Genomic DNA, 23,726 nt, shown 5'->3' with positions numbered 1-23,726 from the left:
TCATTTAACTGACAGGTAAGCTTTCGCTTTCTACCATGACTGAGTGTCTGGCTTTTTTAACCTCCAGTTAATTTTAGTTTCAAGAATGAAGGAAGGTGAATTGAAGGTATGTTCGTCAAAGGATGAAAAGCTTTGCAATTCTACAAGCTTTATACCACGAGTTAATGGAAGCGTTTAAAGTTTCCGTAGAGATGTAAGTAAGATATTACGCTTTTGTTGGACAAAAGATTAGGATTGAAATACTTCTTCGTCGCTTGTGTTTATATGCAATAAAATAACCTCGGAAAACTTCACTTGGAGTAGCTCTTCAGTGAATTACTCCCACTACAGACTGTTAGCACTTTAAATTACAGTTTACATACTTGAAAAAAACACCACTTTAGCTTCCATTGAATGATTCAAGGCACAGCACCGACTGTACACATATAATGCAGTAACCAAAATTAAAAACAGTTTATTTAGTTAATATGTTTAGATCATGGTGATAAAGTCCGTTGGAGTCCTGGTTGAAACACTATGTTTTTACAGCTAACTATTTGTCTAAAATTTATCACAATTTATTATCAGGGTCAATATTGATTTCAATCGAAAGAGTTTCGCCATGTACTCTGTATACAGAGAAAGTATTTGCTCTCTCTGTCTTGAAATTCAGAGATCACAAATATGTGCTTCGGTTCAGCAAAAATGTTTGTCCATAAAAATGTCTTGTAGAAATACTAGCGAGAATTATTTCTGAGTCAATCTTCGTCATGCATTGTAAAGAAATTTATTTGCAAATAAATTAAGCTATGAACGAATGTTCAGATATTTACATCCTGCGGAATTCGAAAACGAGGTGTTAACTAGAAAGAGAAAACAACTATAAATTTGTATATACCTTTTAAGAAAACCGATAACAATCTTTCTTTCTAAAAATAGCCACAAGAGTTTCTCAATCTACGAGAAGGTTTCGGAATCCACAGATTATGTCTCAACCGCCAAATGCGTCTGTTGTATGTCGTTTTCAATTGCTACTCACTGTGGCCCTTCTCAAGAATTACGTTATTTACTGTTGACCGTTGTACAGAAAGGGCAAAATTTAAAAAGTATCGGCACTCGGTATCCTTACTCGATGCCATTCATCTAAGCGCGACGCATGCTGGCGTACTCGGTGACAAAGGAGTGGTTTTGACCTTCTAATTTTGTGTAGAAAACGTTCAACTTTACACAGCCACTTAAAATAAATCGTTCTCAGAAGCGTTTTTATTCCCAAACGATGCTTAATTTCGCCGTATTTTTTTATACGCGTTAACCCGCTTAAAAAAGGAACCTGTAACTCCAACATAACTTTGCGTTTCTTTGCATTATTTTTGAAGAATCAAATATTGGGAATCTTTCTCATTTTCTTACATTTCTGAATCTGCACATTATTTTCCTTCGCAAGTTTAAATCCTCGATTTTCAACTTTTTCTCTGTCAAATACAAAATAGGTATCGAGGAGCGTCGCCTTGTTTGGGTATGTTTTTTTTTGTGTTGTGTTTTGTTCTTAACTCATACATCGGCCAAAAATATTAAATGATGCGAGGTTACAATTTACGCTGATTACACTAAGCAAAGGCAAAGAGGAAATTAGCTTCAAAAGTGAAATATTTCAAAATCAAAAACATGACAGACAGTTCTTCAGGAACACCTGCCAGTAATAAAACAGTTTTCCTCGCTTGTTTGACTGAAAGATGATAGTCACTCCAGCGACAAAAGAAGATATTATCATTCGAGGAAAATTTTTATTTTGCGAAGAGAGAAACTGCTCATATTTAATTCAAGGCTTGAATTAAAGGTGAATCAAAGGTTACCTTGTAGGATTAACTCATAAACGAAGCACCTATAGTGTAAGTGTTGTCATGTTTACCTAGGGTGTGGTTAAAAGAAAGAAAAGCAAGTTTATTTTACAAATTGAATGGATGGAGCCCTTAAGCGATTATTTTCCAAATGGTGATCTTGTTAATACTAAAGGAAAGTAAGCCAGAAATTGGAAAAACCTTCCTTTTTTAGATAATTTCCCATCTTAAAAGAACATGTGGAGAGCACTTATTCTCGAGGAGTTGAAAACCAACATGTTTTGTTGTTAGCTCTGTTTTACAGACCGCACTACGGTCTGTAAAACAGCCTTGGTGAGTTCATTAAAAGGCAAATAGAATACCTTTCTAGTTCTGAGAACTTCAAGTTAAAATTGCCTTCTTAAACACTTCGACTAAAGCTTTTAAAATGGACTAAAATTACTCTTTCAGAGTTGGTTGATTGAATTGAAAATTTGATTGGTAATGTTCAGAATTTCTAAGGACGAGTGGCCATAGAGATAGAGTGAGTAACACTTAATGGCTTTTCACATGTTTCTCCAATTTTTTACGTCACTTTCTTTGGGTATTTCTTACCGCTCAATGTGCGGTTGATTTGTCGGAATTGGTTTATGCTTAAGAAAATATTTCATTTACAACTGAAGCTTCGCCAGCAATAGTTCGATCCTAGTATTACTTTTGAAAGGCGACAAGATAACACAAAAGTTTAATGGTTTCTTTTTTCTCCTTTGTTACTCGTCTCTTTCCCTGAAATTCTAACTCTTGACTCAAAAATAAAATTTTGTCATAAATTTTGGTACGCCTTGTTTATTTCCTTGGCTGCCTAGTATTTCTTCATTGTAAATACTTCATCTCTGCATAACAATCTGATTGTTCGCCCGTTTCCTTTCTTAAATACTACAGATGTTTCGAATTTCGAGGAAAGAGTATTTTTCTGCAAAATATTACCCATAATTCATGTTCGTTCCCACAAATCCCCGCGAAAACGCTTTGTAAATACGTAATGCAAATATCGAAATAGAGCACTTACATTCTCTCGTGTTGCGTGAGTGTCAAAGGTAGGAGCTGGGTGATTTGTACTGTGCGTCAAAATTTCTTTTAATTTTCTGCGAAACTCGACTTCAGTTTACAGTTTTGTTCTCCTTATCAGGTCCCGCGGATTGAAGATCGCATATTTCTGAGCTGTTCAAATTGTTTGTCAACCTTGATCGTTTAAGAGGTGAGATGCAACATTCTTGTTTACTTTGCTCAGGCTTCATAAAATACCATCCGAGTAGTTTACAACAAATATTGATCTTTCTTAGCGTTTACTCGATTTCATATTTACCCTTAACCCAATGTGCCCAGTTTTTGACATGTTTGGAGTTTCATTGTTGTTATATAAACGTTCTGCGCGGAAATATTTGTTATGTTAGCTAAGTGATTCAATTGATGAACAGAGAAGTCACTGCGCTGCGCGCTTGAAAAGTTCGAAACTTCCCAATGTTACACGATATTCTAGCGAAAGGCATCACTATGGGATAAGTGCGTGAGATACATCGTCAAGAGATAAGTTCAGACCATTATCGTAAACTTATATTTCTACTTAGGCCCCCAATAATTTAATATATAAACGAAAAGGGAAGATACCCATGACAAAAGATTATCGTGCTTTCATATGGGTCTTTAAAAAGAACTTACTTTATATGTTAGGCGATCTAAATTGTGGCAAACCTTTCGAATTTAAAACGTGGTCAAAAGGGAAAAGTGAAGTTTTCGAAACTAGGGATATCGAATGCATCTGGCAAATGCGTTGGCGAAATTCGATAGCTCAAAGACCTATCTGTTTCTCAAAACTTCTACGTATTTAAATTTCGCTTTTCATCCGAACATACGGTGTCTATGAATTGACAGAACGAAGCGGCAAAAAGCTGTCATATGACTTAATGGCTCAATGCTTTAATATTGTATACTGCTGAATTTTAAAATACATCGCCGGTACGTGCATTTAGACTATCTTCATCGACGTTATATTTATTTTACATTAATGAACCGGTTATCACTCACTCGTACGTGCCGAGAAAAGTAAATAACTATTGTAGTTCAGTACGGTTGTACAGTTGTCATCTTGTACTCAGTCGCTTTTAATTCATCTTTCCGTTTGTGGATGGGAGTGTTTTGTGAAATTCAATCCCCACGCTTCTTAATGCAATTTAGACATTTCACATATGAGATCTTACTAAGTGAAATGAATTAATACCTTACTCTTTCGGAAACTGAGTTAAAAGGCGAGGTAAGAGCTCCACGGAATAGGAAGTATTTTTAAAAAATCAATTTTCATTCATGAATTTCGGTTTTATCCTTCAGTAATTTTATTTGCGTGACCTTTTTGCTAAAATTGGCTTTGTCGATTTCTGTAATAGTAATACGTATGCATAGCTCGATGTGAATGTTTATGGAAAACCAAATTTGGAATTCTGATCTTTTTGAACTTAAGGGCACTTGAAGAAAAGTAAATGACGATCCAACTTTTAAGGTATAAAAAATAAATTCGTATAGAATTTGACACAGGTGAAACCTTTTCCTGTTGGAGAAATGAATGATGAGCTGAGTTGGTCCAGTTTTATATAGATTTCAGGAAATCGATAGCAAATGATATATAAACTCCAGTAATGCTTTGTTGTTTTATCGTTTCAAAAACTAACAAGATAGTAGCCCCCTATTTGGTCAAATTTTGAAATTTTAGCTTCGACTGAATAAATACTGCATTAAATGAGCCGACTTCCTTAAAGCAGCCATAATGTTAAGATAAGGGGGAAAAACCCAAGTTCCGAGATCGACCTAATTATGGCGTGTAATTAGTTAACCATCCCAGTATTTTATTTGTAATTATGAAGAAATACATAGAAAATTTCCTTTTTCTTTTTATCTGTCAAGAAATTGGACCCTCAAAACATCGCGTGAAGCCGCAGTTTATTTCGGACAATGTGACGCCACATACAGGCGGTGGAGAAACGTTTTTATTTTCAAGAATGGTTTCCAAATTCATAAAGGGATTTAAAAGGAATGAGCGGACAGCGTAGCTTCGGTGTTTCATATTTTAATTCAAAGTTAAAAGCGTAAGAAAAACTGTAAAGAATCATGTCTAAGATTTGTTTTATTTTGTTATGAATCACGAATTTCTTGACAAATATGACTTTCTTTACCGATCGCCGCTCGATATTTTGGCGCCAATTGTCAAATTAACTGAAAACATCTATCGGCACCGAAAATATACTAGAGTTTTTCTCTTGTTAACAGTTTGACCTTTTAATAATTAGTCTTGCCTCAGCGGTCGAATCATGTTAGAATTGATGTGGAAAAACTTGTTAAATTGATTTTTAGTAGCCGCAGGAGAGGAAGATGACTTGTGGACTTTGCAAAACGTTTCGTTTGTTTTCTATAATTAATATTTACAAGCCAAAGAGCGCCGCACCAGAAGTCTCTCTTTCAAACCTTGGCTAATTGTTAGTATAATTCATGAAGGAAATGGAATCTGTAATGGATCATTAAAGAAGGAAAAAACACAGCGCAGGGCAGTCTAAACTGTCTTTGTTGTCAAAATTAAAAAGAGCGGAAAGGATTATTCACTACCCGCAGGACGAGAAACTGACAAGATTTTTCTTATAGAAAGGTAAACAATTAGAGTCAAATTGTTCCAATGAAGTGTATTCAAAACACAGAATGTTATTTTTAATCTTTTTTACGTTAAATTAATAGTTTCCACTTCTTCATTGTCTTAAAATACAATGAGTCGGTCAGTAGCGAGTGGCAAAAACTGCTGGGATCTCAGGTGAATTTCTGGTTTTAATTAAGCAGGAAATGAATGGAGTTTGCTTTCTACTTAGTTTTCAATTGTCTTCGTCTCGACCATATAAAGTATATTAAAAGACAGTATAACAGGAAATCAGTCATGACAATTGTTTTAACTGTGGATGCAATTAACTTTCTAAAGGAATGCATTGTGAATGGAGCAAACCACAGATTTCGAGAGTTTTCAACAAAATACAGAAATATCGGATATGCCAAAAAAACTAAATTTGGTCAAATTACGCTATTGTACAGTAAGGCATGTGGTTTTCTTCCTGTCTTTATCATTAAATATTACTGTAAACTGTTAACATAATACTGGTTTTAACACTCTTAGAGAGAAATAATTGATAACAAGCACTTTTTACTGGTAAAGGCAGCCTTATTCAGTTACCGAAAGAAATGAATAATGTTATAACTTAAAATTCATGAGAAATAGGCGACTGCGAATGGCGACTTTCAAGGAATGTTCTTGTGCCTAAATCAGGATAAACGTTTGAATCGATGTTCGTATTTTAACATTTCGTTAAATGAAAAAAACACCGATTGTAATGCAATGAATGCATGAAACATTTGGGACACGTTGATTTCACGATTTCGGAAGTTGCATATTGTCGCGGGAGATTTTAGTTAGATCTGTTTACTAATTTTACAAGGGAAATTGTGGAATAGTTATCGTTGATTGGATTTGCATAACACGTCTGCATTTAGTAGGAAGGCTCGGGGCCAAATCAGGTTAAAAGAGACCAGAACATTGAGATGAAAGGATAATTTTATGTGGTCATGATCATGACTTTTAATTTCTTTCTACATGGTTGTTGTCTTTTTCGTACTTGATGGGATTTATGTCCCTAAGAGCTTCGTCCTTTCTTCATTTTTTTTTTCAATGATCGAATCAGTTCTCTATTTTGGCTCTTGCGTCTGTTTACTGTTGAAGAAATACTCACAAGGCAAAGTAAATATGTTACAGGTCACGAGCGATGAGTGAATAAATAAGAGATAAGTTTGGTCAAACATTGTTACTTATAGACCGGGGGACTAAATTATTTCATGTACTGCTATATTGTCGATTAGAAACGGTCTCAGGAATATGGGCGAAAATGGCACGATATGAATTTACGTGTAAAACCGTTTTGTGTTATAGTCGAGGCTGCCAAACACCTAAAAAAGACTCATTTCAGGATTATCATTGCTATTATTAGTTTTTTGTTTTGTTTTGTTTTTTTTAGGTTTTTCGGTTTATTGTTACAATTTAATGTACTGTTCTTGCGATTGGAAAAGAACACCAAGATGATTACTGGTGCGCATATGGCAATAAAATGATAGTGTTCTTCACCCAATTTCAAAGTGTTTGCTTGCTTTACAAATATGGAATATCCACCCTGAAATAAACGTTTCTCTGATTGTTCTGTCGTACTATTCATTGTGCTTGCCTTCTTCAGTTACAGGAAATTTCCAATTTGTTAAAATAAATTCTTCACTGAGGAGAGTATCCAGACGTTGAATCGTTTATTCCGTTTACTAAACTTTGCAGACATTTTTAATGAATTAAAAGATAAGCTTTAACGAAAAAAAAAGGATTTCACCACACATTCTAAAGTCTCTCCTAAAAGAAAAATTAAAATCGTGTTTATTTTTGGAAATCTGTTTGCGGTAAAGAAACTCCTACACTACTTTAAAATGGTAAATGTGTTTTACCTAAAATTGCATTAAGTCGGTTATTTCCAAGAGTTTCTGAAGGAAAAATTATCATACGTTAGTTGGTTTAAATCGTTTTGATTATTTAGCTGTTTTTAGTCCGTTATGTTGGGTTAAGAGGTCATTTATTTGGAAGTGCTATGTAATTACGTCGCAGTTGTATGTGCAGGAAGATTACACCAGACGTTTACCATGTTTACATGCAAAGACAAACATCATTTAAAGGAAAGAACAGGCTAACTACCATATCTTTGAGAAGAACGTCTGTGTTGAAACAAGATCTATTAGCACTCCCTTGGTTTATGAAAGCTATACAAATAGTGCACATTTAACAAAGAATTTACTATTTACCGATATCTTTGATATTGCTGAGGCAAAGAACAATCTCGCTTATTTTGAAATTGAAACATTTCACACAAAAAGCTTTTCCACATGATTTTGAAGATGTTACATGGTACCAGTAGTCTAAACGAGGATATGTTTTATGAGATGAAGTTAATTTTGCCCTTTGCCCAAACCATGTTCTCAACATTTTGTCTTCCAAGTACACGGGAAGTCGTTTTTTTTTTCTTTTTTTTTTTTGTAATAAACGGGTTGTGCACGCAATGAGGTGAACTGGCCATTCGCGACATTGTTTAGAGGATTCCCCTTGAATCCGGCAAAGTTGATATCCACAGTTTTTAGGGATTTGTAGGTCATATATCATACCAATGATGAAGCATTTAAGGTTTTGCGTATTTTCTCAAAACGACAAAGTTCGTTTATTTTTAGTCAACATAATTGCATTGTTTTTCTCTTGTTTTGTTTTTCTCTCTGGTGGTCAAACTTATTCATTCACCGTAGAAGTGTTAATGGGGCAGGTTATGAAAGGAACTTGAGCTGTATAGCACGTGTGCATACGCCCATTCTCCAAGCCATAAGTCAGTTCTTGCCGTTTTATCTAGGACCTTCTTTAGAGCGACTTTTCCCGTAAAACTCTGTGAAGAGCAATAGAAATCTGGCGTTGTTATTTATAAAATGACTCTCATTTTACCGGAAGGCACCATCGATGATTTTTTCCTCCATCAGTCAAAAATTTGATTCTAACTTTTCTGAATAATCTAACAAAAAGTAGTGATTAGTAACAAATTTTCCCACCCAGAAACAGACTCAGTGTATCGATACATGAAAGGAGAATTTTTAAAATTAAAAGTAAGAACTTAACGAGTAGAGCAATAAAGACCAGAAATGTTCATTGGCATAGTAATATAAAATAAATAAAACTAACAAGTATTTTATCATTTCCAACCATAGCATATCGTACTTTTCTTTTTTTGTACATATTTTTAGGTTAATTTAGTTTTCTGTTGTTTAAGCGCATCAGTCAGGTTTTGCTAACGACTTGTTTGACTAATAATTATTCAAAAGCAACGAAGAGACCTTTCTTAATGAGGTGTGTCTTAAATATGTCGCGTCGGATAAATCCAGCTAACAAGTATCTCATTCACCGATTTTTCCGTAGGAAATTTCTCGTCGTAACTTGGCTGAGCGACATTTTGTGTGCGACGCACCACGTTTTGATACGTAGCAGTGCTAAGAAACACGACCTTGCGTCAGGTTGGATTTAAACCACATATCATCAGTTCTTAGGTAAGTTGAGAGTAGCTTAACACAAAAGAGAAGTTTTGGTAGCAGGTGGAACAAGTTAAAGCAAGCTTGTCAACCGTGTAGTAGCGCGTGCAGATGCCGGAGCTGCAGGTAGTCTCGTGTGATAATTCTCGGTCATTTGGCGAAACGTCCGCGCGTCTAAGATTACAAGCCCCCCTCTTTTTATCCACGATACTGAGGTTTTCTTCTATGCTCATGTGGGTAATTTCGTGAATGTTCCAAACTGTTATTTAGAAACGCCAGATTGAAAATCAGCGTTTTTTTTGTGAACAGTTGTTTATTTTGTTGTTGAGAATTTACTCAATGACCTTCAAAAGTTAAGTTAGCGGTTAAGTTTACCCGGAGGGGTTGGCTTTATGAAAGGTATATAAACTTTCTTCATTAAATATATTGAATTACAGATAAAAATGCAAATTTTCTTTTGAAACAAGTCCAAATATTTATGGTTAGCATATTCCTCAAGAAAAAAATATTTGCTTGTCTTGTTTGAAAAGTCTTGCATTTTCGTGAAAAATGTCTGCACGGTTAGGCGATCGCAAACAAATGCGCCGCAAAAAATTACATTGTGGGAAATGATATTCGCTTTTGGGGTTTGGTGTAAAAGATGAATGAATCGCACAAAAAACCTTTTGTCTTTGGTTGAAATGTTACAAAAACAGGGAAAAAATCACGGACTGTTGAAATTAATTGTATTTCTACGAGGAAGTTGCGTACAGGAAAACACACCCGACATATTCCAAGTTCGTTATCAGGACTAATTACAGGCGATGTGTTTACTTTGCTAGAGTGCTGTTCAGGTCATCCCAATATTTATTTTTCTCCCACTGCTTTCGATAGCTCACTGTTTACTTGTGTTATCATTCAGATTTTATTGACTTTGAAAGAGTAGGTGTTCATGTTTATTTTCAACTCTAGACGTAGATCTTTTTCCCGCTAAAAACATGGGAAAGACAAGGAAAATTTTAATAAGGGTTCAGTGCACTGTTTGGAAGTTTGTTTGAGAAAATCTGCTTTGAAATTAACTTGACTAGTGTGGTTTAGAGCTGTCGCTTGAGGTTACGATATCGCAGTTATAGAATTTTCTCACCCGATGTTTCCTTTCCATTTTCAAAAAGGTTTAAATGGAACAATAAAAGTAAAAATCTGCGAATGAAGTACCATTTTACATGTTTAACTGAGCTTTACTGAGATTCAGTTGTCACCTGCTTTACCGAGTTCGTTGTCTTCTTTCACAATCTATGACCAGTTTTCTACCCGCTAGTCATCTTGCGCGCCTATAAAGAAAGAATGGTTCACCGAAAGCTCGCAAAATTGTCATTATCCGGACAGATGGAGTCTTTCAAAGTCCTGACAGGTTACTGGTGAAGTTTTAAATATTCAACAGTGATTATAATCGCCTATCTTTTGTTTTCTTTCTCCGCCCAATCCATTGAGGCTAGAATGACGGGGGAAAAGAAATTAAAGCTGTGTGTCAGTTTTCATGGCTTGGCTGTAAAGAAGTAATTAGTGAACATCAGTTCTGCTCAGAACTTGTCAAGTGAATCTGAAAACTCGTCGAGAAGAAACACTTTGTAAAGACCTCGACCGTGACGGAAGGACTTAATAGGCTTAATGTTTGTTGACTTTCCCCGAACAAAAGAGCAAATAGCCCTCAAGAGCTGGTGCGGCGCTCACCCTTAGCTAATGAGCGGTTTTACAAACTGTTTATTGTTCATTGAGCGATTTTCAGAAAACGACACACAAAGGCAAAGCCCGGACTCGCGTTCATTTTTGAGGTTAGTGGAAATTTATTTCCAACTTAGACCGCGAACATTTTTTAGAACCAGCAAAGCTTGAATTATCGCATATACGTCTTTGTTTACTCTACAGTTCAGAACTCAAAACATAAATATTTGGCGATTTACCAAATTGATGAACAAAATTTCGTACTCCTTGATCACTACAGAACTCATTATTTAACTCGCATAGCCATAAATGTGTAAATGGTTGCTACTTCTTTGATGCTGTTCAAATCAACCGTTCCACAGTTCCATAGTTTCCAATTGAACTAGGAGAGCATAAAATCTGAAAGCTAAATATTTGTTTTATGGTTCGACAAGTTGACAATTTAAGATATTTGAGAATACTCGCTGATTTAAGCGAAGACTGGCTTATGTGTTTACTTAAGTTGCATGAAGCAATGAACACAATTTCGCAGATCGAAGTAAATCAATAAACGTATTTCATATAACTCAGAGAGTTGACTTACAAACCATCCTACCCTCATAGCAGAATTTGTTGCTAATTGTCGGTTATAAATTGGTGATACACCAGGTATGATTACTGTCTTTCATTCTTGGGTTTTATCAGTCATGTTTAAAAAGACTGTCAGCGTGTAAGGCAATGAGTTAGGCTCTACAAGGTTGCTGAACGAAACTTTTTTTCAAGCTCGTAAGTTTGGCTTTGTTTTCAGAAATGTCTGAAGATGACATTGAAGGGACGCAGGTACTATGTAATTGCAATAGCCCCAATTTCAAATCATTACCAATGCTGTAGATCTCTCCTTACGAAAAGGGACTTACGAGAATTTGAATCAGTCTGACACCCCTTTCGAGTTGCCTTCTTCGACAAATTGCATCGGCAGAATGGTGCAAGTCCCACCCATGATGCATGGAAATAAGTCACATACGTTTTGCATTATGTTGGAAGTGTATCAATATTATTTAAGTTTTTCACAGTCATTTCAGCTTTGACCTCAACTTCAAATTTCCCAGGAAGAACTGCTCTGAATGATGGCTTTTTATCGCCATCAACTATATTTTTCTTCAATAACAAATTGAAACATGGATTTACAATCGTTTTAAATTTTTTTTGTTCCTGAGGTTGTACTATGAAACTATTATGACATGACCACGCTGAGATTTTATAGTTCTGTCCTACGTGTCCCAGTAATTCAATGCACCGAGTGTTCACCGTTTTTTTTGAGTAGAGCAACATATTTTGAGGGTGACATGTAGCATGTATATACATGCTGAATATACTGATCATCTTAGCATACCCCTTTGTGACACAGGATCAGGGTTAAAACCACTAAATATTAAACTGTGGAGGAAATTTTTATCACTCTTAAAACGACATACGATAATGAACAATTTCAGATTATCACATCTACGATAAATTTTGTTGTATGGACTTAACAATTTTCAGTATATAGTTCTTGAACTATCTCTTCTTCGATTTGAGGACCATTTGCTCAATTTTGAAATTCCGTAGCTTTTATGGGGGAGGGTCTATTCCTCAACGCCTATGCTTCCTAGCATGATACTGTCGCAAAGTAATCATGATTGCATTCTTCAGTATTTAGTAACTTTAAGGTAAAATTTGATTAAAAGCTAATTCTCATGTTTTTCTTTCTTGAATGAGATATTGAACATCCCTGGAATTAATTCCTCTCTGATTTTAACAGCTTCTTACTCTTATATTCTCATACAAATAGATATATCCTATCCATTGGCTATTCGCCCCGTGAAGAATTCAGACTTGATATTATGATCTGATATTCCGTCTTTTGGTCTACGGTCTAATGTATGGCCAACTAATGTATCCCCGATCCATAAGCTGTTCAATTCTACAAATCAGGAAACTTTGATTTAGATGCTAAATACTACAAATAAAAGTGAACCGAATAGAGGAACGATCCAAGCAATCTGCTGCCAACGTAAGGGAACGTTAGGCGAAACAGTGTGAAATCCTATTCTGGTAGTTTCTTTGTGACCAAGGGCTTCCAAGCTCGGTACAGGGTCTTGAATGTAGGAGAACTAAACTTATGGAAATCTGCAGATGGAGATAATTGGCTCAATTGCTGGATGTTATCGTAGTAATAAGGCTGAATTTATGCAAAAGACTGTTTCAAGTACACAACAATTGCTAGCCCGTACAGATCATGTCATGGTACGTTATCTTTGAGTTTGAAAAATGAAATTGTCAGAATGCAGTCCTAATTTCGTGCACAGTAGGGTTTATAAACTTCGGGTTTTCACATAAAGGTAGCTTTTTGGGCGATTGAAAATTTCCTTGATAGAATTTGTTGTTGCGTATATTACATACCAGATCAGTATTCGCTCCATATAAAGTGTTGATGTTAAGAAAATGCAAATTTTTGTTTAAGCTTAAAGTCAGAAATGAGTCGTAATGAGTTGAACTGCAGCTGCAGCCGAATGACGAATTACATACAAAAAAAAAAGCCTTTTGGTTCAGTATTTCTGCTTAAAGCATATTGACTCGAGAGAAATTTTCTTATTTCTGTTAAGTGACTTGAACTAAGGCAAGCATGTAGTTGCCACCAACCAAATATGTTGCCTTTTTTCAGTTTTTTACAAAGTAATATATGTTGTATTTGTATCCTTCCTTCGTTTGGATTTTTTTCCATTTATGGTCCAATTCGAATAAACTGAAGAGGCTGCGATATAAACTTGGAATACCTTATTTTGAGCTATCTCAGCAAACGTTTTGTTGTCTCATCTATCCATTTAAGTAGGGTAATTGTTAAAGCAAATTCAAAACATTTTTTTTCGTTAGAGACATTTCAGTTGTGGCCAATTTTCACGTTTCCAGCGGTGATAAGTCTGTGACTATGGAATAAAAATTTATGAAAATATTCTTGCGTAGAGCTTCTTTTGACTGAAAACGAAACCTTGCAGTTCGGTTAAGCTTCGTAATTAACTTTTTTATTTAAAAAATCAAACTTTACTAAAGATCATTATCCTGCTTCAAAAGCGTATTTGATTCTCCGTAACATCTAGTGATTCGATATCTACTCATTTCATGGAAGATGCCCCTAAGTTGATAATGAAAATGAATAGAAACCTATCAACAGTGAGCCTTATAGACGCTGATTTTCAGCAGAAGAAGCAAACTCAAGTGAAATGATATACTTTCGCTAAGGAAAAACTTGGGAATTAAAAGTGAGGCACGTGCCAAGCAGCACTTTTTTTCCGAACAATAATGAGAAACTTAATACAGTTTTGATATTGGCGTAATTAAAGCACAATTAAACTTTAATTAGGGTAGCTTTGCGAAGAAAGCTAAGTAAACAGCTAATCACGGTCGTCTGAAGATCAAAGAAACTTCAGATTAATTGAAACTTAAAATTATCTCTACCCCTTGTGTTAAAAGTACTTCGTTTTTATTGGGTCTCAAATGTTACGCTTACTTCGGAGTATGTGTCTTTTCAATTTTTTTTTTCCGTTTTAGCTCATATTGTTTCTTCCTGTTTGTCAAAGAATAACGAAAATACACTCCTGTTTTCTATATCTGAAAGATTAAGCAAACGTTTGGCAATGTATGTTGTGTTTGCGGGGCTATTTATATAGATTCAGTAAACTTTTTGTAGGAAAGTAAAAAATTTGGGTTCATGTTCAGTCAGTGATTCATCCTATAATTGTTCGGAATCTCAAATGGATAATGAATATTAAATGTGCCTGAAATGAGCTAGTTTGATGATGTTCATGTTTTGATACTGAGTGAGTATTTAGGATTTAAATTAATTTTCCACCTGTTAAAATTTCCTCCATTTGGTTAAGAAAGAAGTGTTGTTTTAATGCGGTACTTCAAGTCGGAGATTAGTAACTCTGTCACGTAATTTAAACGTGTGGAGAGGAACATGCTTTAGTTCTCTCATTTTGAAAGGTCTCACGATTTACAGTTCAAACATATGGTAGACTCGTTAGTTTCTTTATTTAGCATTTCCAATACTACCTACTCATACGTTCGTGATGTTTTGAGAGGGAATGTCGACCAACTCTTCCGGTTTTTTCCGACAGGTAACTACGAAGCCTTTTCATCCCGGGTAAAGTGTTACCGTAATAGTGACTATTGTGATTTCGAAAGCCTCTTTTCAACTAAGAGTAAGATACAAAGTAACAAGAATATCGTCCATTTTTTCATTCTGTAGCTGTTCTTTAGTTCTTCTTAAAACGTGACTTTAAAACATCCTTGTCACATTATTGTTAACAGGGTTGACCTTCTACATGTGGAAAATTTAAACAAAATTATGCAACAGTTTTTCAAGACCGCCAGAAATAGCTAGACTAGCCGTTAGTATATTTCCCTTTCTGCCATGCTTTTTAGAAACTTAAGTTTTCTCTAAAGTTTTCACCTTACGGTAACGAACCACTTAGGCTTTGTAATTTAAAAGGTAAAATACTTGACTTTTTTTCACGGGCTTCACAACTGCGTTAGAGGCAATATTACGCGTAGTAAGGTACAAGCTGTTCTTTTCAAGCAAATTCTCATGTTACTGTGTCAGAAAAGGTCGTTACTACAGGCGACTGCGAAAGTATTAACCGCCGAGCGTCTTTTCAAGTGAAAGGCTGTGTAAACACGCCTTTGTTTGAGACGAACAAGGCGGAATGACAATGACTTGACCAGGGCACTGATAACAAAAACGTAAAAAATGTTAAACGATGTGGGAAACAAAGCTGCTGAGTTAAATCTACCTTGGCTACAATTTTCGAGGTTGTTACAATGTTTTGTAAAAAAAGGTCGGTACTTGCTATCTCAGTGGAAGGAAAAAGATTCTGAAGTTTTGCGAAATCTTTATTGCGTTGACTCAACAGATTCTTGCCAATATATTTTCCTGTTCAGCGGCGTCGCCTCATGCAAAGTAGTTATTAGTTATAACTTGTATCTCTTCAAAGCAAGGTTATCGCTGAGCTGTTTTTAGCAGGTGTCAAAGACGATTAATGCCGAGCACACGTTTTTGTCTCGCCACGCGGCGAATGAAGATAACACAGCACACCTTTAGAGCACGAGCTAGGCGGATATTGATTTAAAAGAGTCCTTACAGAGTTCTCATTAAATGCTATGGGAAAACTTAAACTCAAAATGAAAAAAATTGGGTTTCTGGTTCTATACGAAGCTGTCAATAACAAAATATGATGCTTTCACGAACTCATATAATTAACAATTTTACCTAACTGGTAAAATTACCAACAGGCTAAAATTTATACTCGAAGGAAACAAAATTATGTTTCACTTTAGGTGAATGTTACGCAGTTAGCACACCTCAGCGTGAAAAATCTCTTCGCTTTGTCAGTTAATTAAAAAAGAGAATGAACTTGGAGAAAAAATATCTCTAGGAGCAACGGTTGGGAAAAGTTACGAGATAACTTGATGAAATCTGCGATAATGAAAATTTTTGAGCTTCATTTCGACATGTCTCTCACTCGTTTGTCGAGATGTCACTCAAGTCGTCAAAAAAGACTCATTTGTGCAAATAAACAGACACGTTGCATCGGCTTAAAATCGGAACGAATTTTCCTTAACCAAATTTTACTTATTTTTCTCATTTTCCCCAAGTACACAGTAGAATATTTAAGGTTGTTTTAATCGCTTATTCACCTGTGCCTGAAGACTCATTAAAAGCCATTTTGCTTTCACCTCATCTTGGTAACCACACATAAAAGATTTTTTGAAAAGAATAATGAAATAGTATCAACGTCGCACCGTATCCCAAACTACCACTACGCTTAATAAATCTGTTTGTTTAACAAAACCACCATCACACAATTCTAACTCGTTATATTACGCATTTAAAAGGAAATAGAAAAGAACGATTTCATGAAATAAGTTAAGCTGAGTTCAAATTAAAAGTTTTTCAAGGATTTCGCACTTAGTGGAGTTTTAATAGAGTGCTAGGTTAGGATTTAGTGTAAAACTTTAAATTACAGGTAGGAAGTAAAGTGAATGACAGCGAAAAAAACCTATATTTAGGCAATCTGAAGAAAATGTTCGATGTCGGTTTTCTTTGTTAGTATACTTGAATATGTTTAGGCCGCAAATATGTCACTGTTTCATTGAAACAAAAATATTTTGCCGACAAAGAGAAAATTATTACGTGACAAATAAACGACAAAAGAGACAGAGTCAAACATTGACAGGAAAACGACCAAACTGCTAAATCTGAGAGAAGGAACAATACATAAAAAGAGACGATACAAACCAAACATTTACAGAGTGTCAAGAAAAGTGAAATGTTTAGCATAAAAATACGATTTTGATTGACCAATCGCTTGTGAGCTTAGAGAGTTTACTCAGAGCGCTTGTGAATTTTAATTGGCGGACAAAATAGGAAGTCTGCATAATACACAAAGAGCTGTTATATAAAGAGAGACGCCTCTTACACCTAAACTCAGTTGTAATTAAACAACTTTCAAGGCAGTTAAGAATTCCCATCAACAAGACTTTCAAAGAGAAACGACTCATTTCACAAACATACTGACCTGCGAAGCCGACTTTAGCTTAGAAAAGGTAAGTTGAGTTTGAGGAATTTTTTTCATATATATTCATTATATTTTTGTTATTCGAGAGATGTTAGAGAGTCTGCCAGAAGTGCCATAGTTCTTTCAAAGAAGATTGAACGTAGACATCGACGGTTCAACCGAATCGTGATAAATGTTATTGCTGGAGCCTATTTCGTTAGAAACTTGTGGGTTGGCAAACGACAGAGCAAACAAGAATTCTCCTGGTTGTTGAATGTTTATAAGGCTACCACCGTTTCAGTTTGAACAATCAGAAATAAGAATACAACTTTAAGTCAATCTTGACTCAGGGAAAACTTCTTGTATTGCCAACGAGAGACGTGAGCAGCGTAAAAGAAGACTTCTAGCTGCCTAAAACTCGGTTTAGTCCAATGAAGAATAAGAAAGATGGGTTGTTTTCTGGTATTGGATAAACTACGGTTCTTTAAATAAACAAATCGCTCGTTTTCTCACAACGAAATACGTTTTCGTTTGGTAGATATATTTGTAATGTTTAAGCAAGCAATTCTTCGCGACTTGTTGTGTTCGGTAATTTTTTTTCGCTCGGTCCAATATTTGGACTGTTTTGTTGAGTTGTGTTTGCAAATTTGATATGGTTGTTGGTTAAAGAAAGCTAACTGTTGAACAGTTAAACTTCAGTGAGCCCGCCAAAAGTCATTGTCATGTTCCATTTCCCGCCAACAAATGTTGAAATCGTTGATTGTGGCTTACGTGTTGAGAGTTTTAGCCGTTGTAACTGTCTTCTGTAAGATTTGGGGAGAATTTAAACCGAAATAAGTAGATAAGTGTTTGATAATTAAGCGCCTTAGGGCAAATAGCTATCTTAACTTTTTGTCATCGAAACTAAAGATCAAAAGCCGATACAGATGATGCTATTTACGTACGAAGCCAAAGAGGAACATCGCAAATCACCATTACAGTTCGTTATGAAGGCGAGTGAACCCAAAATGTACACATTTCATTTGAACATATTTTGGCTGTCCAGGCTCTACTGTTCTTCAGTGTTATCGGAGGGTATTTCTACCTAATTTTTCGTACTGAGTAAGCCTGCTTTCCGCGTTTCTCAAATATTTAGAAACCGCTGTTTAAAGTGCGAATTTATCTGTCAGCACGTCAGTAGATTTGAATTACAGTAGCCTCCACAGGATTTCGTGCATAACTGCTTTTCCTGGGTGCATAAAGCATGTCAAGCATCTAAATAAACGATGTTCACATCACCAAAAATAAACTACGGAACAATTCAGGCAATGGTCTATATTTAGGGCCTTACGATGTCCAGTAAATAAAGACTGTTCAGAGAACACAAGGTTAGCCTTAACGGACTCCGTAACATTTCTTAGTGAGCAAAATCGTTTCTTTCGGGACGTAAAGTTCTACAAACACATTACATTAGCGCCTGTGCAAACTTTCCGCTGTAACTCACGTATTTTAAAACCAATTTTTCATGTAGTTTGGAGACATCTCGAGGTTGATTTTAGAGTTACACACTGAATCATCTGGGAAAAACTTCAACAAAAATTTTCACTTGCATAAAATAATCATAAACTGCGGATGATCGATCTACAAATGTGGTTTGTTTACTCTTGAAAAGTCACAGAAGACATATTAAAATTTAAGCTCATTTTCAAAACAGAAGGAACACTTTCTAAAGTTGACAGCTTTGTTCCTTATTAGAAAAATGAAATGTCGTTTATTATCTCGCAGGAAATTACAAGTAAGAATTACTAAGAGGCGTCACTACAGTGCACATAAGTCCACGCGAAAGTCTGATATTTTCCGTCGAAGCAAACGTATTAAAATTGAAGGGCGCAAAAATTAATGAACACTCCACAAAAAACTGGGACCATTGAGAGCAAAATGATTGCAATTAGTGGTGCGCATCAATTGCTAGTCGGCTGTCGAGTACTTCCTTTAGTTATTGAATGGAGAATAAGAGTTTAGTGAGATTAGCGCAAAACCAACATAAGCAAGGTTATAACATACGGCTCTTCTCGACAGGTGTGTCAGTTAAATTAAATTTAACCAAAAATTCGATTCCCTCCTAATGTAGGACCAAACTAGTGAAGGAAAGAATGTTGATAAAAATTTCTCAATCACCGATAAACGTTTTTAAAACCGCAGGCACCTTTTATTTCTTCAAATTGTCAGGATTGTAACTATCACTTAGAATTTCTAAAGAAAGCCGACTGCAAAGAAAAGCGTGCATAATTGAGGTGTCTTTTATATTCAAAGGGTTCGACCTAAATAACGGCTCTACATAATAAGAAAAATTGCGGTAGTTCACAGCAAGGCCAGTTAAACGAGATTCCGTGATGTTTGAAAAGCCCAGATAGCTAAGAATTACGGTGTGTTTAGCGCTTCCTTTAGATTCCCTGGTATTAAAGGAATTGCCATTCTAAAGTCTTTGATAATCCTTTAGTGACAACATTCGGTTTCTACTCTCTAACAAAGTTTATTGCTTACATCATGGCGCGATGAACAACTAGTAAATCGTCTTTAGACAAAATAAAGACCTTTTTTTTACATCCAGGTAGGGTAATAAAAGCTAAATTGCGGCAAACACTACACAATACAAGCTTTTTCGACAACAGATAGTGTTGCCGGCGCTAAGCAAACAGGTTAGATTGAGCATAATAGAAACTACTCCTTCAGAGTACGAGAGGTTCTGAGGTCTCTTTACCTGGAATAAAGTTCCTTAATGCTCCCATATTGATCGAGAACCAAGCATGCAAACATTTATAAATAGAATCCTTAAACACTAAGGGTCGGAAACAACCAAATAATGTCTGTTTGCAAGGGTTAGTAGTGTTAAGTTGGTCGGTCAATAATTCATCTTGTTCGATTGCTCATTTCATGAAGATAATCTCAGTTGCAAGCGAAGATCCAAGTTGTGGGAAAGTTTTGGCCAAGTTTCGTTTCTGCGGAGTGAAATGTGAAAGTTGTGAAAGCTTGACACATCTATTCAAAATGGGCGGCTTGCAATATGAAGGTCATTTGAAATTCTTACAATTATAATCACTGTAGATCTACAGCTGTCTGAAAAGGCACCTGGATATGGCTTTTGTGGAATGATTGACGCAACCCAAATTTGTTAATTAATTGCCTCAGTTTCCGGAAATGAGAAATTGGATTCTAAAAATTTTACATTTTTCTTTTCGTCCCACGCGCTGATTTGGCCCTATAAAAAACTTACAGATTTTATCGCTCCGTTTCTGAGAGTACAAATGTCAAGAGGGAAGGAAAAAAAAAACTTAAGCAAAAATATTTTCTGTGAACAAACCAATGTGACTTTCTTAGCGAAATAGCCGTGAATGATCGATTCAGACAATTCAGGCATCGCTCCAATTTGACAGCAGTTTAGCAAAAGTGATTAAATGAAAGTCGTGTTTTTGTGTGTTATTTAGGTCGCGTTTCTCCCGGACCGATCTTAATGAGTCAAGTAAACTAGGAACAAAGCGCTCAGCCAGAGGCTTAGAATAATTTAAATCGATGATACAACGACCGAAAGATATCCTCGCAATAATGCCAGAACAGGTGCTTCCAGACCAGTTCCAAATTAAAGCCGAGTGCAAGGTTTTTCTCTCTCTAAGCTATTAATCCTTGCATTTAAAAAAGCCGGTGCCTAAGTAGTAGAAAAGAGCTTTGCGCCAAGTTAGTTTCCAGTGGTAATTGCTTTTGTTTGTGGAATTTATATTTGCAGTTGTTATGCTAATTGCGGAGGCCAATAGTAGGCCGGCAAGACCTAGGTTACAGCTAGGCTCTACAAGAATGTTAAGCGACCCCGGTTTTTCGTGCGGTCAGTTTTTGACGTGAATAATTTGAGCACTCAAACGCTAAATTGCATAGCTTTTAAGGTGTTGTGTGATGACGGAGGGCTTTTACCGCTCCAATCTAACCATCCTTCCTGTTCTTTCAAAGATATCAGCACCTTTAGATCTTTTGCCATTAATGTTAGTTTATCCTGTGCGAACGGTGATCTTTGTGTAGTGTTGACATTAAGGATACGAGATAGGACCGAACCATAAAGTGTCCTATCGTAATAATTGTATTTGCTCATGAATTATGAAACGGCAATTTGTTTGTAAGCCTTCGTGATGGACAAGCGATAATGGACCCCACAACTTTTAATAAAATGTCTCCCCACGGGTGGTCGCAAAGGCCCCTATGTCAATAAACGTAGCAAGGCTCCAAAGGGCTTTCCCATGGAACAATAGCTTGGGAGGGGCTTACAGACATGTCACGTTAAGCCTGTTTACGAACTGTCACTAAAAATAAAACTTCTTATTACTAGGAAAAAAGAGTAATCTTCGCTGGTCTCCGTGGCAGAAGGACGTGACAGGACGGTACGAAGCTACGTTCAGTCACCAACCAATTTTTTTTTAACACAGTCGACGTGCTAGTACAATAGAGAACAGCCTACATCATGATGGAAGCAATGAATCCCGGCAATCCTGCAGCCGCTATGGGAGTCGGAAACCCGCAAGCACAAGGCCACCCTTTGGACGACAGCAAGAGTAAGCAGGCGAAAGAGAAAGTTTACCGCCGAAGTTACACTCACGCTAAACCACCTTACTCTTACATTTCGCTGATAACAATGGCCATCCAACAGTCGCCGAACAAGATGCTTACGCTCAGCGAAATTTATCAGTTTATCATGGATCTGTTTCCGTTCTACAGACAAAACCAGCAGCGGTGGCAGAACTCCATACGACACAGCCTCTCGTTCAACGACTGCTTCGTGAAAGTTCCTCGATCGCCAGATAGGCCTGGTAAAGGGAGCTACTGGACACTTCATCCCGACTGTGGAAACATGTTCGAGAACGGCTGCTATCTACGCAGACAGAAACGCTTCAAGGCGGATAAAAAGCCAAGCCTGAGTGACCTTCCTAAGCCTGGGTTGTTGAGCCCGGTTGTTTCCTCAATGCATCATCAAAAAGTCCAAGGACCCAAGAGTTTAGGAGCACCCAGCTTTCTTGCACCGTCTCCCTACAGTGCTATGAGCGCAATGGGCGCCATGGGAGCTATGGGAATGGGAGCAATGGGCTCAATGTCTATGAACAAATCATTTAATCATCCATTCGCCATCAAGAACATCATCGCCTCCGACCACGAAGCCGACCTCAGAGGCTTCGATCCAATGCACTTTAGCCCGTATCATCCCGCAGGAATGTCTTCATCCATGTCTTCTCTAGGACTACCAAAACCTTACGACACTAACCCTATTACGACAGAGCCCAGTCCGTATTACCAGGGCTGTGTGTTTACACCGTCTAGTTGCGCGGGAATAGCAGGGTTTTCAAACATTTCATAAACTGATAAATGAACCATTCAGGGATGTCGGACGCTTAAATTATGTACTATTTCAGGCGCTCAGGAGCTGCCTTGTAAATTGAGTTATCTGTTATGATACAGTTTGCCAGTGTATACGAATTAATACTTAAATTCCAAGGTGATTTTGTTGATTATATGTCAAATAGACGTTTTTTTTCCCTGCCAAAGAAGACCAAAACATTGGAGCAAATATAGAAGAATTCTATGAAAGTTAAAGAAAATTATAAGAAGTGTAATATAGCTTGTACCATTTCATTCAGTCGTCGTGCTCACTGTGATTATAGAGTATTTTGACGAAGGTAAATGTATAAATCAAAATATTTTGAAACTGAATTAATCGGAAGACGTGATCGTTTAAGTTATGTTTGGGGGCAATTCAAAATTAGGAGCATTTGTTGCAAACTCAGTACGTTATTGTTTAGTGTTTTTTTGCTGCGTGACAAAAGATGAGCCAGAAATTTTCCAAACTACCGAGTTATTCGGTACAAACTGCTCTTGTGGTTAGCGGTTCGTATGTCTACTGTGTATTTAACACTACATTTACCATTATTTATATAAGCAGGGAGAGGTTTTGTAAATTTACAGTCTTGCCCAAATAGCAGTTGTTGGTTCAACGAAATAAATTTTTAACGAAGAGTTTTCTTGACGTCTTTATTGTTTCCAATGTCGCCGTTGCAGTAAGTTGAGGTTGTTGAGAAGCGAAGTCAAATTAATTATTTATCGGCTGGCAGCGAAAGCTAACAGCCTTCCAAATGCCAGCTTTTTTAATTAAAAGTAATCAACAGTTCGACATTTCCCGTAACAGTTTTGACAAATACTTGGCAAACCGAGTTATAACGTATAGAGCGCGGCGATCAGCCTTGACAAGTGTCGTGCGCGCGAAGTAAGGAATTAATCCTAGAGCGCCCGCCGCAAGGGTGCCCCAGTATGGGGTCCTGCTGCAAACAGAAAATCGTGGCGGTAACATTACGATGTGTGAAAACCACTTTACACGCAGTAATCGAATTTGAGAGACTTTTTCCTTGATAGAACGTGCAGTAAAGGTGTTAAAGCAGTTCGCCGATCGCTAGCGGTCCCTTTGAAATTT

At 36.5% G+C, this 23,726-nt stretch overlaps 1 protein-coding gene across 2 annotated transcripts; it reads left to right on the top strand.

The window, feature by feature from the left end:
• The first annotated feature begins 2,986 nt into the window (after positions 1-2,986).
• LOC131799065 (forkhead box protein A2-A) lies at positions 2,987-23,275 on the top strand. Of its 2 annotated transcripts, XM_059116739.2 has the most exons (3): positions 2,987-3,054; positions 8,863-8,990; positions 21,600-23,275. In XM_059116739.2, the coding sequence occupies exon 3, from the start codon at positions 21,732-21,734 to the stop codon at positions 22,617-22,619; it is 888 nt and encodes a 295-aa protein (XP_058972722.1). In that variant the 5' UTR covers positions 2,987-3,054; positions 8,863-8,990; positions 21,600-21,731; the 3' UTR covers positions 22,620-23,275. The 2 variants fall into 2 exon arrangements, with proteins under 2 accessions (XP_058972722.1, XP_058972721.1); XM_059116738.2 differs by lacking the exons at positions 2,987-3,054; positions 8,863-8,990 and adding an exon at positions 17,148-17,297.
• The last annotated feature ends 451 nt before the right edge of the window (positions 23,276-23,726 follow it).

The sequence above is a fragment of the Pocillopora verrucosa genome, chromosome 13 (genome assembly GCF_036669915.1).
Source record: "Pocillopora verrucosa isolate sample1 chromosome 13, ASM3666991v2, whole genome shotgun sequence".
Taxonomy (NCBI): Eukaryota; Metazoa; Cnidaria; class Anthozoa; order Scleractinia; family Pocilloporidae; genus Pocillopora; species Pocillopora verrucosa.
Note: the sequence above shows the minus strand (reverse complement) of the source record. Positions and strands in the feature narration are given on the sequence as shown.

Bases quoted from the DNA above. Each gene is read 5' to 3' on its own strand.
- LOC131799065 (XM_059116739.2), top strand. From the start codon at position 21,732: ATGATGGAAGCAATGAATCCCGGCAATCCTGCAGCCGCTATGGGAGTC.